The sequence below is a fragment of the Antedon bifida genome, chromosome 2, assembly GCF_963402885.1.
Source record: "Antedon bifida chromosome 2, ecAntBifi1.1, whole genome shotgun sequence".
In the NCBI taxonomy this organism is placed as follows: domain Eukaryota; kingdom Metazoa; phylum Echinodermata; class Crinoidea; order Comatulida; family Antedonidae; genus Antedon; species Antedon bifida.
The window spans coordinates 7,160,421-7,176,088 of NC_136227.1; the positions used below are offsets into that span (position 1 = coordinate 7,160,421).

At 32.7% G+C, this 15,668-nt stretch overlaps 2 protein-coding genes across 2 annotated transcripts in view; both read left to right on the forward strand.

Moving 5' to 3' along the window:
- Positions 1-1,931, forward strand: part of LOC144836057 (uncharacterized) — a 107,077-nt gene extending 105,146 nt beyond the window's left edge. Inside the window, exon 7 of the mRNA XM_078691233.1 lies at positions 1,825-1,931. The gene's annotated coding sequence lies outside the window, so the exon portion shown is untranslated. The remainder of the gene's footprint in view (positions 1-1,824) is intronic.
- Positions 1,932-4,265: 2,334 nt separating this feature from the next.
- Positions 4,266-5,687, forward strand: LOC144835388 (tripartite motif-containing protein 2-like). Its single transcript, XM_078690472.1, has one exon. The coding sequence runs from the start codon at positions 4,266-4,268 to the stop codon at positions 5,685-5,687; it is 1,422 nt and encodes a 473-aa protein (XP_078546598.1).
- The last annotated feature ends 9,981 nt before the right edge of the window (positions 5,688-15,668 follow it).

Genomic DNA, 15,668 nt, shown 5'->3' on the forward strand with positions numbered 1-15,668 from the left:
GGACGAGATGAGAGCAAAACAAATCACCAAAGAGTTAAGTGTACATAATTAGGTACCTTTTGATAAAAGTATGTCATGATAAAAAATGATTTAAATGTTTAAAATATAAATACTCGTTGATAATCGATTGACCTCTTAAGGTTCGACAACAAGATTATTTCAAACATTATTACAAATTACAACAAACAATATTAATAATAAACTAGAATTTAATTCGTCACTTTGACGAATTATAGGTGATCATTTTTATCATTTTACTGAAACTAATTTTTTTTAAACATGCACGTACGTTAACATACGATCGGAAAATGTTGATGTATGCCATCCTATTATATGCTTATAGTGCTGAGTTGTGCCTATATGCCATATACAATATGTACAGTATATACTGTATATCTATATACAGTGTAGCATAGGTGAAATTACGGGACACACATGTTCTAATTTTTTGGCATGATGACGTTATCAAACTAAACTTTAAGATGACAATTTCGAAAGATAATTAATTGAGCAAAAAAATATAAGATTTGGAAAAAAATTTGGCACGTAGAAGCGCTGTGCGCGCTCTTTGAATTGTGTATAACTTGGACGAAAAATATAAAAAAACTACTTTTTCACTTCAACTGGCCATATGTTAACGTCACAACATCCGATAGGCTTAATTTTTATATGAATTAATATCTACATTTCATCAGCTTTCATAATAAATTATAATCATCAAGGTAACCTTCAATTTTGAAGAGCTGTAAGATATTCAAATTTACTGCGAAGGTGAAATTACACGGCCTACGTTATTCAAGTTTTTACGCGTGATGACGTCATTAAAATGAAAATAGTGTCAACTCATGATAAAGATAATTAATTAAGCAAGCACATACTGAAAGTTGTGTGAAATTCGAGGACACATAACCAAGATGCGCTCTGTTGAATGTGATAATAAACACAAAAAGATAACAAATCCTTATTTTTAAATTCAAGTGGCCATTTGATGACGTCAAAACATTTTGTACGTAAAATGTGTACATGAATTCATATCTACAACTCAATGGCTTCCAGAATAAGTTAAAAAAATCGGGGGTCATCTTGCATTCTGAAGAATTATTTTCATTTTAAAAAAGACCTATTTTTCACCATTTTCAGAACTTTTGTAAAATTAATGTGCGCATTTTGTCATTTTTAACGTGCTCGTATAGCGTTATTTTAAGTCGGAACTGACTCAAATTTGGTGAATGTACTAAGGATGGTGAGTAGAATGAGATTTGTAAAAAAAATTCATATTTTTTACGCTTTTTAAGTATCGCGCGCGCAAAAACGCATTTTTGCGCAGTAATTTTTTGAAACACGCAAATGGCCTAATTCATGCTCTAAATTGATCAAAACTTAATTTTGAGCGTTTTAAATTTTTAACGCGCGATATCACGCGCATGAACCTACGTGCGCGTGCGTTTTTATTTGCTAATATTTTTACCCTTGATCTGAAGTTTACGTGTAGTGAATTTCATTAATATGTGATAATGAATTATGGAGATATGATTGATAGTGTGATTTCGCAAAATGGCGTATAAATGTCGTCACGGATGAGTGACCACGCTGGAAAGCTTATTAGGATTAAGTTATATTATTTGAAAGATATTCTGAAATTTTTGTAATCATTGACATTAAACTTTTTGAGATAATTGTTACACAAAATAGTGTACAGAAACAATAAAAAGAAAGAAAAAAACAATAAAGATTTTATACAATAACAATAGGTGATCATTTTATTCTAAATGATCACCTAATAATACAGACAGAAACATTACTGTCACGTTACGCACCGTTAAGGTTAGCAGACGATAGCCAAGCGAGCCCTGTGGATCGCCACTGGCTTAGCCTTAGTTTGTGTTGTTTTATGGCGTTAATCCTAGGGCTATCCTTATGGATACAATTAAATTTAAACTCTAGGCCTATTACTAAAATTCCCTGAGATAAACAAAGTTAGCTTTTTAATGGGGTGTGACATTAAGTTATAAATGTAATAACCTCATTTCGGTATGTATTTGGTAGTTACGTTTACCATGACAGTAGCTAAACTAATGTAATGTGAAATGTGATGTTTATAAAGTAAATTATCTACTTTATTGTATTCACTATTACAAATATGTACAGCGCCCTCTATAACTCAACGAAAGTTGCGCTAGACTTAATTTAGCAGACGTTCGATTTGTATTATTTTTAAGAACAATGTTCAATAGCATTATATAACATATATTATAAATTATGCTTTTATGACTATTTAGAATACTTTAGTACATGTTTGTATGTAAGCTTTCACATTACAAATAAACGTACCTGGTATTGTATTGAGAAGAGGTTCTCATGATTATCAATAAGAAAATAATTGAAAATATTGAAAATTTAAATGTACACTCTTTGCCAGATTACGCAAACAACATGTGTCTACGAGTCGATATGAGAAAGGTTGATACAGAGTATGAATTAGAAAGCTGCACCCTCATAACATGTACTTCGTACAATGGGGAAGGGTGATCTATTAACATGACACACACGTACACAAAATCAATTTAACCAAACAAAAAACATGTAATACATTTACAAATCGGACGTCTACAATCGCATCTACAATCAATTACCATCTTGGTGTGACGAATACCCCTTTCACATCGCCTAACAAAACTCCGGAATTTACACACACCAGGTCACCAACATCGGCGCTTTGTTTATTTTAATCGGAGTTTATGTTGAGTTTTGCTAGGCCATGTTAGAGGGGCATACGCTTACATAAGAATTGTGGTTGAAAAAGCTGCATTTGAAGTACACTCACACTGAGCTTCAAAGGATTATAAATGTCTGCATCTAATAAAGTATCTCAACAAAAATATGATATTGTTATGTCTTGGGATAAGTGTGTTAATTGTTGTAGATTATCAATGTAAACACTTCAAACATGTGCGTATACACTTCCCTATGGTAACAATCATGTATACATTGTCTGGTATCCAGAGTAAAGTACAGATGTTATCTTGTTTGTTTGAACAGAAAGAACGAATCACTGTAATCTACACGAGTCACATGAATACAAACTCTACGATAGATTTAGACTTAAAGCCTAACCTGTCTGTCTTCGAAACGCCTCGTCACTAGATATCTAACAAATCGCAAACACTATTCAAAGGTAAGTACTACTTAAAGTTAAATAGTAGTCATTGTATTACAAAGAGATCTAATAGCTCTTCCCTTACTATACTTCATGAATCAAGATATATAACATAACGAGCTGTTGATATTTTAAACGATTTACATTCTACGAATATGGAGCATAGTCCAGTACGAATTGTAGCTTTATGGAAGGTTGTATTTTGGATCATATTTTATCACAAAAGAACCCTTGGTGCATAAGAAAAACAAATACCTTTTTCCTCTCTCGGGGTCTATTCTACAACGTATTAATTTTTCATGGAATACAGCAAAACAATACAACATTACAAAGTTGACTGGACGTTTAGTTTGTATTTTTTGTCCAGATGTCTGACCAAATTTTAGAGATTTTAGATCCAGGGGACAACGACTTTGGATTATTTTATGATAGACAGGCACTTGAACAGTTTTATTAGATGTACGGTCGTCGTCGCAAAAAAAAAAAAATTACAATTGGACAAAATGACGTAATAGTATACAGTAGGTCACAGTTCGTCACAAATCAAAAAAGCTCTCTAGTAATGGGTTAAGGATAGTAATAAGTATATCATACAATTATACTATAAGTAATGATATTACAAAGTTTATTAAAAACGATTTATAACAGCCGACCTTATCAGTCGTATCACACCATCCACGTACACCGACAGTGACAAATGATGACAAAACAAATATGTATACTTATAAATTGAATGAGTGCTAGATTTGTCCTAAGTACTATACTGTATCTAGTTATTTATACTGTATCTTTTTACGTTGTTGGTATTCCGTTACAACCTACGTTCGTAACTAGATGTGATTCCAGCTCAAACACATGTATGGCACGTCATGTTGGCCAAATTGTTTTAACGAATATTAAACCGAAAAAAATGTGTTACGCTACCGTCTTGAGTAGACAATGCGTACGTTAATCGTCGTATACATGGCTCTCTTTCGGCGGTTCGATTATCTAAAAAGTAAAAGAAATTAGAACATATACAAATAAAAGATTAACGTTCCTATACATGCACATTAAAAACTTAACACTATAAATGTAACTTAATAATTGTTCACAGATCATTTTCAAGATGGCTAGCGGCGGCGGGGAATTGGCCAAATTTCTGGAAGATGTTGATGAGAAGGTTCTAGAGTGCCAAATATGCTTTAATCGACTCACCGAACCCAGAACTTTAACATGTCTTCACAGCTTCTGTCTGAGTTGTCTTGACAACTGGTTGAAGAAAACTAACAAAGTAAGCTGCCCAACTTGCTCCAAAGCTTATCAGATTCCAGAGGGCGGTCTAAAGAAATTACCACCCAACACGTTTCTGAATAATTTGTTAGAAACAATTGAACAGTTTACAAATACAGATGAGACAAAATGTATTTGTGGAAAGGAAGGTCGATCTAAAACCTACTGTCAGGAGTGCAGACGATATTTGTGTCACATTTGTAGTGATGCTCATAAGAACATTCCAGCTTGTAAAAACCACAAGTTGCATTTAGTGGAAGATGTTCGATCTATGAGTGTAAGTGAAATCAATGCCATGCACCCGCCTCTGTGTTCTGTCCACAATGAACCTTTAACTGTGTTTTGTAAAATATGCAATGTTGCCATTTGTATACACTGTTCGATCATGGATCACAAGGAATGGGAGGGAAAAGACAAACACGTGACTATCAGCATAAAAGATGCGTTTAAAACGTTTAAACAAACATCAGCAGGATTAGAGAGAGAGGCAAAAAGATGTATAACTAAATTAAAGGATGATCTTAAAGTAATGACTGATCGTGTTAAGAAACTAGATGAAAACAGAGAAAAGAGTTTGAAGGGAATTCAAAACCACGTCAAGGATTTGGTAACAAGAATAAAAGAAAGTGAAGACAAATTAAAATGTGAAGTGGAGGCTATGTACAAAATCAAGAGGAAGGCGACTGATGCCGATATAGAGGATGTGACAACGACCATATCGTATATCAATACAAACATCAATTTGCTCCAACACCTAGGGAAGGGCAATGAAGCAACGGCAATGTTATCCGGTAATGACGTCATTACAGCACTGGATGATAGGATCAAGGCAGTACCTAAAACAAAACTTGATGTTAATGCTGAGATTAAATTTGTTAAAAACAATAAACACATTACTTCATTACAGAAGGATATCGGAATCGTAACACAATCAAGGGCAGGCTATTTAGAATTAAGAGGATCTGAGAGTATGACATTACCAACAATTGATGTTAAAATAATAAAAACTGACGAATGTGAAATACATGCAAATAACATAAAAGCTACATTGACACAACCAACAGGAGAAACTATCATCAGTCAAGTTGAAGAAGAAGACAATGGTGACTATACTGTGATAGGTAGATGTACAAGTGCAGGGATTTGCAAGGTTGATGTTAGAGTTGATGGTGAACCAATTAAGAAGTCACCAGTGACTATTAAGGTAGAGAAAAAAGGATTATTAAACAGCATACAAATAGCCTTGGACTTGGATTGATATTCAAGATGTAGTTAAATATGGAGACGATTGCTTGCTTGTTTCATGTTGGGACAATGCAATTCACAAATACCAGCAATCAGGTAAATACATTGGTAAGGTTACACTATCAGTAGGTGTCAAAGTCTACAGCATGTTCTTAATGAACAATGGTAACATAGCATTCAATGATCGAGGTAATAACTGTATCACATTATGCACTATGAATGGTGATGTGGTTAAATTATTTGGTAAGGGAGAGTTGACAAATGCATGTGGTATTCATGTGGATGAAGCATCACGTGTCATGTATGTAGCTAATAATAAGAATTTAGCCATGTTTAACATTGAAAGTGGCAAACACATTAAGAAAATAGCACAATGTGATACTACGGGTTCTGGATTTATAAATATCATTGATGTCAACCTTACAAGACAAGGAAATATTCTTGTACTTTACTGTAAACAAAGTTGCTTAAAACTATTTGATAATGAAGGAAAGTTTATTAAAGATGTATTGTCCCTTGAAACACAAAAAAATGAAGGTCAAAATATTATAAATTTAAATTGGCCATATCAAAGTAATATTAAAGTTATTCACTTTAAGTCGAAAATTTTAGCCAAAAACAACAAGTTTACGTAATTAACAGGTAAATTAGTTTGATTACATTTCGTCTGGAAAATCGTCGCGAGCGAAAGTAAACAAAGATTTCAAACCATGAGTACGCATTATGCATATGCTAATTAGGATTGTTTACAACTTGTCACAGTTGAGAAGGTATTTTCACACAGATTGTGAGGAAGTATTATGAAATATGCATACAGAGTAGCCAAACAAGTGCGTTTCATTATGGGGTATGTTTTGATCGAAAACTTTGACTGGAAGTCAAAGTTATTTTTTAAACAAAAAAACGGCTGTATTTCAGTTAAATGATTTTTTTTCCGAAAAATTGTTGGTGATAGTTAATAACTATTATGATACTTCAAAATGACCCACCTTTTTCGAAATCTTTTATTTTTTATTTTTTTGGAATTAGTCAAAGGGACAATACATCTTTAAAGTTATTGTCGCCGAGGGCGATGTAGATGGTAAGGTGAAGTACCCACAAGGAGTAGCAGTTGATGATAATGACAATATCATAATATCAAGTTGGCATAACTACAGCTATTTAGTAATAGTGGACAGTTTATGAAAAGGATTGATAAAGCAGACGATAGAATCAACATTCCTCGAGGATTATGCATCATTTCACACAATCCACGTAGAGTAGCAGTGGCAAATGGAGACAAAACAGTGAAAATATTCAATTATTAAATAATGATTAATAAGCTTGGCTTCATTAAGCTTACGACATACACTTTTATTGTTAAATAAAACACTAAAATAATATTCAAACCATAGTGAACATTATTAATTATTATTAAAAAATAATTACTTGTGAACAAAATAATTATAATAAAAAAGGCGTAATCGCTGTTTAATGATACAACATTTAATGTGAATGCTGTGAAGTTGTTTATTTTCAATTATCAGGTTTATGTAGTGATGTCGAATAATGCTGTATAATATTAACTGCATTAGTATATATTTTGTATAAATAAGCAGACCTATGCATTCTGCAAAAAAATATACTATTAATTTACATCAACGTTTATAGCAATGTGTGATTTATAATTACTGTGTAATTCATAATTACTGTGTAATTCTTAATTTCTCTGGTAACTTTCAGTCTTTTATCATCATTGCATTGTAGTTTTACTTTATTTTTATTAGAAATAGGGAGTGTAAAATTAATTATAATAATAAATAATTTAAATGAACTTAATATTTAAGGTTAATTTGTGTTACAATAAAACAGTTTAGGTTTTGACTTAATTTTATCTTTCTCCACCGCTTCAGTTTTAGATATTGTGTGTTTGTGTAGGAAGGTAGACCTATAAAATTCGTACACGAATAAAAATATCTCTCACAAATTTTCGTCTTTTTTTTTTTACATTCATAATGTATATGTTACGTTGATCAGAATCACATGTGTAGAGCCAACATAAAAATTGTTAAATGAAAAAAATAGACGCAACGAGTTTAAATATCTTAGTGACGTTTCGTTTTTATGCTGTCAACTACCACAAACGTTTGGATTGGAATGGTCTGTAAAATCTTGGTGACGCTGTGTAGCGCCACCATTCGTCCTGTTGTTGACAGGTACTGTATAACAATTTACAATTAATACGGATCAGATAAAATGTATTTGTGGAAAAGAAAATCAAGGTAAAACTTACTGTCAGGATTGTAGACAATATTTGTGCCAAGAGTGTAGCGATCATCATAAGAACATACGAGCTTGCAAAAATCACAAGTTACATTCAGTGGAAGATGTTCGATCTATGAGTGTAAGTGAAATCAATGCCATGCACCCGCCCCTGTGTTCTGTCCACAATGAGCCTTTACTGTGTTTTGCAAAATATGCGACGTTGCTATTTGTATACACTGTTCGATTATGGATCACAAGGAATGGGAGGGAAAAGACAAACACGTGACCATCAACATAACAGATGCGTTTAAAACGTTTAAACAAACATCAGAAGAATTGGAGGAAGTGGCAAAACAATGTACAGCTAAATTAAATGATGATCTCACAGTAATGACTGATCGTGTTAAGAAACTAGATGAAAAGTGGGAAAAGAATTTAAGAGAAATTGAAAATCACGTAAAGGAACTAGTAACAAGAATAAAGGAAAGTGGAAACAAATTAAAAAGTGAAGTGGAGTCAATTTACAAAATCAAGAGGACGGCAACTGATACCGAAATAGAGGATGTAACAACGACGATATCGTATATAAATACAAACATCAGTTTGCTCCACCACCTAGAGAAGGGCAATGAGGCAACGGCAATGTTATCCGGTAATGACGTCATTTCAGCGCTGAGTGATAGAATCAAGGCAGTACCTAAAACAAAACATGATGTTAATGCCGAGATTAACTTTGTTAAAAACAATCAACACATTGGTTTATTGCAGAAGGATATAGGAATGGTTACACAATCAAGGGCAGATAAGGAATACAAGAATACAATGACTATTGAAATAAAGACAGAAGGGTTATCAAAAACTGCAGGTATTTTAGGAAGAGATTTTGATGTAGCTAAATATAGAGACGTTTGCTTGCTTGTTTCATGTTTAGAAAATGCTATTTACAAATACAAGCTATCAAGTGAATACATAGGCAAACTTACATTATCAAAAGGTGTAGAAGTTTACAGAATGTTCACAATGAACAATGGTAATATAGCATTCAGTGATGTTGGTAATAAATGCATCACCATATGCACTATGAATGGTGAGGTGGTTAAATCGTTTGGTAAGGGAGAGTTGGAATTTCCAGGTGGTATTCATGTGGATGAAGCATCACGTGTAATGTATGTAGCTAATCATGAGAATGTAGCTATGTTTAACATTGAAAGTGGCAAGCTGATAAAGAATATAGCACAATTTAAAGTTAACCAAGGGTATGAATGTGTAAATATCAGCGATGTAACTATTACAAGACAAGGATATATTCTCGTACTTTACCATGATCGCAGTTGCTTAAAATTATTTGATAACGATGAAAGGTGTATTAAAGTTCTTGTGGATAATGCTAGTTTGACGTACCCAGAAGCAGTTGTAATTGATGATAATGAAAATATCATAATATCAGGTGGAAACAAACTACAGCTATTTAGTAATAGTGGAAAGTATATTAAAACAATTGATATAGAAGACAATGTAATCAGCTCTCCTCAAGGATTATGCATCATATCTCACCATCCACGTAGACTAGTAGTGGCAGATAAGGGAGACAAGACAGTAAAAATATTTAATCATTAAATAATGAATACTACACTTACATATATTGCATAGTAAACATTTTCTTATGACATAAATATGTATGGTTAAATGAAATACTTAAATGTTTAGAATTGTAATATTGCAGGTTAAATTGATCATATAGGCCTAGGCCTAAGCATTTTTCAATGAAAATAAAAAATAATAGTATGTCTACCTGTCGGCATATCATTTTACTTAATTTTTAAATCATAACAATTACTCATAACAATTATCAGGTTTATCACTTGGTATAATATTAACTCATGCATATGTTTTGTTTTTTAAATCGAGTGAAGCCCCGATAGCCGAGTTATTGAGTAAGCTGGTAATAACTGTGGAACCTGATATACTTCTGCCCTGCCCATGTTGCAAGCCGTCTAAAACGTCTTCTTTCTTTCTCTTTAGTTTCAAAAGATGTTGAAACTAAATTATGTATTAATTATACCAATTAGAATGGTATTTATTTGAACAAACGCCTCCCCAATAAAACATCACTTAGAATAATAATCGCATTTTGTATTATATTTATAACACAATTATACTATTTGTAGTAGAATTCATCTGACTGTTATTTACAATTTACAAAGCATTTGGTATTCTTTTTAACCACTTTTTATAGAGGATTTTATTTGATTATAAGTGTTACCATATTATTAAAACAAAAAAAATAAACGTATCCCTCGAAAAAGCACCTCCCTCAAAGGAAATCCGCCTCCACACGTCCGCCTTACCAAACAATAAACACTACTTTAAAATGTTTTTAATCATCTAAGATACGTCTGTGAAACAGAGTAGGTTTCGTTTTACATCGCCCTACAAGGGCCCTACCAAACAATAAACACTTTACTTTAAAATGTTATTATACATCTAAGACATTGTGAAACAGAGTAGGTTTAGTTTTACGATTATCAAGCATTTCAATAATGGTAACCGACAGAAAACGTCCAACGTCTTTCTAAAACCTTTTTACTCGAGTCACTATCAATCCGAGAATCATCGTCTACACTTCCTAGATGGAGAGCGAGTGAAATATTGTAATTTATCTTGTAATTTTTTTTAAACGTAGAAAAATAATTAATTACATCTTAATAAGATTAATTGTGTTTTGATATAGATGACGTAAACATTTTACTTATTAATTATGTTTTGATGATTGAGGCTTATGCTTATTAAAATATTAGGCACCACAACATGTTTAGAAATGTAATAAAAACAAAACTGTAATTTAAATAATTCAAAAAAGTAGGTTGATGCTAAAACACGTCGACATGGACCGACTGTCCGAATAAATAAAAGTTTCGTGTTGACGTCATAGGCTTTATGAAATGAATCTATTTTGCATAAAAAACTTGATTAAAAAAAATGGGTGACTTTTGTGCCGATGGTTGGTTAATGTTATACACAATTGCGAAGATGATATGTTTAATGACACACACTGCATTTAGGTTTTCTCAAATAAATAAGTTTGAACATTCATACAAACTTTTTAATAATTTACGTTCACATGCCAAACATCCAATAAATAAACAAGAACATATAATACAATACAATACATACAAAACAAACACCAGACGTCTACAAAGTGGTTTCACGGTGGTGTGGTCATTAAATAAGAATACTTATGAATTTAATCAAAGTTAATAAAGTAGAAATACGGTATTGTCATTACTTTGGAATATGTGATTATTTAGTAGTTTATCAATGTAATCAATTTAAATATGTTAAACCTACAGACAAACAAAGCCATAGTATGAGAGCCCTCTTTGAGAGTAGCGTAAAAATAACCAATTAACCTTTTAGTATAATCATTGTGGTGTCTTATATAAAGCCTATACTTGTAAACGTTTCCGTCGGGTAAAGCACAACATTGTGTTTTGTCAATAAACTGTACATAGACAAAACAAAGTCTAATAGAAATTAAACGTCACAGGAAGGAAGCATGACTACACTAATAATTCATAAAAGAACCATTGTATTTCAACTTAGAGCACTTGAGAGAATTTAAAACTAAGACTTTCTGTGCAGAGATTTTTAAAAATAACACCTAGGTGTTATTTCTAAAAATTGTGTATGCACATCTAACGGCAAATAGCTCACGGACGGATAAGCTATGGTGTGCTTCTTAACAATTATTTTAGGCTTAAGACGTGATGTAGAAAACAGTCGTGGTTAACCCTCGTTAAGATTGGATCTTGGACCTTGGAAGGCAAGAATGTTAGGTAAGTATCTTTTACAAGTTAACCGTTACTTTGTCAACGCTCGTTTTCTCAGAAGAGTAGGTTAAAAACACTTTATTTTAATTATTTATAACGAATACGTGCCTGCCTGGCTGTCCTATTCAACTGGTTGAACATTTAATCAACATTAAAAGAAATAAGCCCTGGAAATCGGGCGTTACTTTATGAAACAATAACATTTAGAACATGATTTTTTCTACGCTAGAAATTGATGTGTCGCAATTTTAATTTTTAAATGTGCGTGCACGTAAAATTTCTTGTGGAATACGCCATTTTTACTTTATATAAAGTTGAAAATAATATATGTCTTCGTTTTTAAATTGTGATCAATCATTGACTTTCATTAAATCGCCCGTAATTTACGTTGTACAACTCTAACTACTGTTAATAACTGTATATGTTCTGTTTACAAGTTTTGGAAAACGCCACTAATTGCAGAAACCTCACAATCACAATGATTATCCTCAACGAAGTTGATAACAGCTTGACGTTAGTTATTCTAAATACAACATTTATATTTTTCAGAAATGAAGAAAAACAATTAACATGGCAAACGGTACGGTAATAACCCAAATTGTTTTTTTGTTGCAGCGAGTAATTTTTAAAATGTTTTTATGTATTTTATGTTTAACATGCTTTATTTTAATATTTTATCAATTTTCCAGATTATCAATTTAATCAGGACTTAGTGACACTTTCAGATTGGTTTGACAAACAAGGCCTCTTAACAAAGCTGAAAGTGTTATACCAAGATCTAATAACAGTTGCAAACTTGGACAAAGCACGTAAGACGTCTGACTTACTGAATGAATTGAGGAGTTCTGGAGAAATAAGCCCTGGAAATCGGGCGTTACTTTATGAAACAATAAAAGTAACCCAGCAGTTTGGTGTCATCAACCTTCTACCACAATATTTTTCTGAAGCTAAAGAGTGCGAAATTTCAAAATTCACCCCGTATCGACTACGAATTGTAACGTTCGGAAATACATTGAAACAAGCAGATATTGATAAAATAGATACAATGCACAATAATCCATCGGAGAATTATAAAGATGCTTGGAGTATGCTTTTTGATTTGGAATACAAACAAATACTTTGTGATAAAAAAATTGAAGACATTTCTAATTATCTAAGAAAATCAACAGGTAAGGGCATATCATCGAAATACTAATCTAGACTACATTTAAACTTGAGCCGGCGCAAAATTGAGTAAAAATTGATTTTTCACAATTTTAACTACGAGCTGTGTGTAAAAAATTTAGAAAACTTTAAAATGCTCAAAATGACATGAAACGTGCGCAAAATTGTTTATAAATGTGCGTGCGCGTATAATTTATTGTGCATGAAACACGCTAGTTTTAAAGAAACGTGAGAAAAAACAATTGAAAAAAACAAAATAAGAATTTGGTGCTTGGAAAAAAGAATGGTTATCCGTGTTAAGTGCGGATAGCAAAACAGATTTGAAATCGCCACTTTGGAATGGCTAGGTTACCCGCACAAAGGCAACATGCATGTACGTTAATATGTTACGTACAGGTACGCAGAAAATTTATTACGTCATTTTATGACCTGAAGTAAATATGTTTACAGTGCAGGATTCTGTCTACTACGATTTGTTCTACGCTATATACAGCAATTACCAACAATTATGACAATTTTTAAATACTCGTATGTAATATTTATTAGAAATTATTTTGCGAATTTGTAATTGTTAAATGCGCGTGCGTGCGTAATACATTGCATAGCACACACTTTTTATTTCATAAATTTTTTCCAATTTTATAAAATATACTTTTGTCAAGATTCATTGAAAATGTCTTTTGGTTCAGAAATTATTATTGATCATAGAATAACATATATCATTACATTTAAGAAACCTTCCCGACAAATAGAAAAAAAGGAATAATACAGACAAAATGAGATCGCAATGGTTTTCCGCCAAGTGCGGATAACCAAATAGATCCTGACAATCACAAAATCACTATGGTTATCCGCCAAGTGCGGATTACAAAAAAAGATACTCACAATCACAATAGTTATCCGCCAAGTTCGGATAACCTGCAATAAAAGCAAAATAGCTCTTAGTTTTACAAATTGAAGGTAAAATATTATTTTTTTACAGGTCAATCCAAGAACCATACATTAGGAACACCTGAACAATTTGCAAATACAGATCAAATAAAATGTATTTGTGGAAAGGAACGTCAAGGTAAAACCTACTGTCAGGATTGCAGACGATATTTGTGTCACGATTGTAGTGACCATCATCAGAACACACCAGCTTGTAAAAATCACAAGTTGCATTCAGTGGAAGATGTTCGATCCATGAGTGCAAGTGAAATCAATGTAATGCATCCGCCTCTGTGTTCTGTCCACAATGAACCTTTAACTGTGTTTTGTAAAATATGCAATGTTGCCATTTGTATACACTGTTCAATCATGGATCACAAGGAATGGGAGGGAAAAGACAAACACGTGACCATCAACATAACGGATGCATTTAAAACGTTTCAACAAACGTCAGCAGGATTAGAGAGAGAGGCAAAAACATGTACAGCTAAATTGGCAGATGATCTTAAAGTAATGACTGCTTGTGTTAAGAAACTAGATGAAAACAGAGAAAAGTGTTTGAGAGTAATTGATAATCACGTCAAGGAATTGGTAACAAGAATTAAAGAAAGTGGGGACAAATTAAAAAGTGAAGTTGAGTCAATTCACAAAATTAAAAGGAAGGCGACTGACGCCGAAATAGAGGATGTGACAACAACTATATCGTATATAAATACAAACATTAATATGCTCCACCACCTAGGAAAGGGCGATGAAGCAACGGCAATGTTATCCGGTAATGACATCATCACAGCACTGGATGATAGGATCAAGGCAGTACGTAAAACAAAACCTGATGTTCATGCTGAGATTCAATTTGTTAAAAACAATCAACAAAGTAATTCATTACAGAAGGATATCGGAATTGTAACACATTTAAGTGCAGCCTATTTAGAATTAAGAGGAGCTGAGAGTATGACATTGCCAACAATTGATGTTAAAATAATAAAAACTGATGAATGTGAAATACATGCAAATTACATAAAAGCTACATTGACACAACCAACAGGAGAAACTATCATCACTGAAGTAGAAGAAGATGACAATGGTGACTATACTGTGACAGGTAGATGTACAAGTGCAGGAATTTGTAGGGTTGATGTTAGAGTTGATGGTGAACACATTAAGAAGTCACCAATGACTATTAAAGTAGAGAAAGAAGGATTATTAAACAGCATACAAATAGCCCCGGATAGTGTGATTGGTGTTAAATATGTCCAAGATGTAGTTAAATATGGAGCAGATTGCTTGCTTATTTCATGTTGTGACAATGCCATTCACAAATACCAGCAATCAGGTAAATACATTGGTAAGGTTACACTATCAAAAGGTATGCGTGTCAACAAAATGTTCTTAATGAACAATAGTAATATAATATTCAGTGTTCGTCATAATAAATGCATCGCATTATGCACTATGAATGGTGAGGTGGTTAACTCATTTGGTAAGGGAGAGTTGACAAATCCAAATGGTATCCATGTGGATGAATCATCACGTGTCATGTATGTAGCTGATAATATGAATGTAGCCATGTTTAACATTGAAAGTGGCAAACTCATTAAGAAAATAGCACATAGTGCTACTAGGCCTACTGGGTTTCAATATGTAAATATCATTGATGTCACCCTTACAAGACAAGGATATATTCTTGTACTTTACTATACACAAAGCTGCTTAAAATTATATAATAATGAAGGAAAGTTTATTAAAGTTCTTGTCGATGAGGGCGATGAAGATGGTAAGGTAAAGGACCCACAAGGAGTAGCAGTTGATGATAATGACAATAT

What these genes read in the sequence shown, in the direction of transcription:
- LOC144835388 (XM_078690472.1), top strand. Translation starts at nt 4,266, where the DNA reads ATGGCTAGCGGCGGCGGGGAATTGGCCAAATTTCTGGAAGATGTTGAT.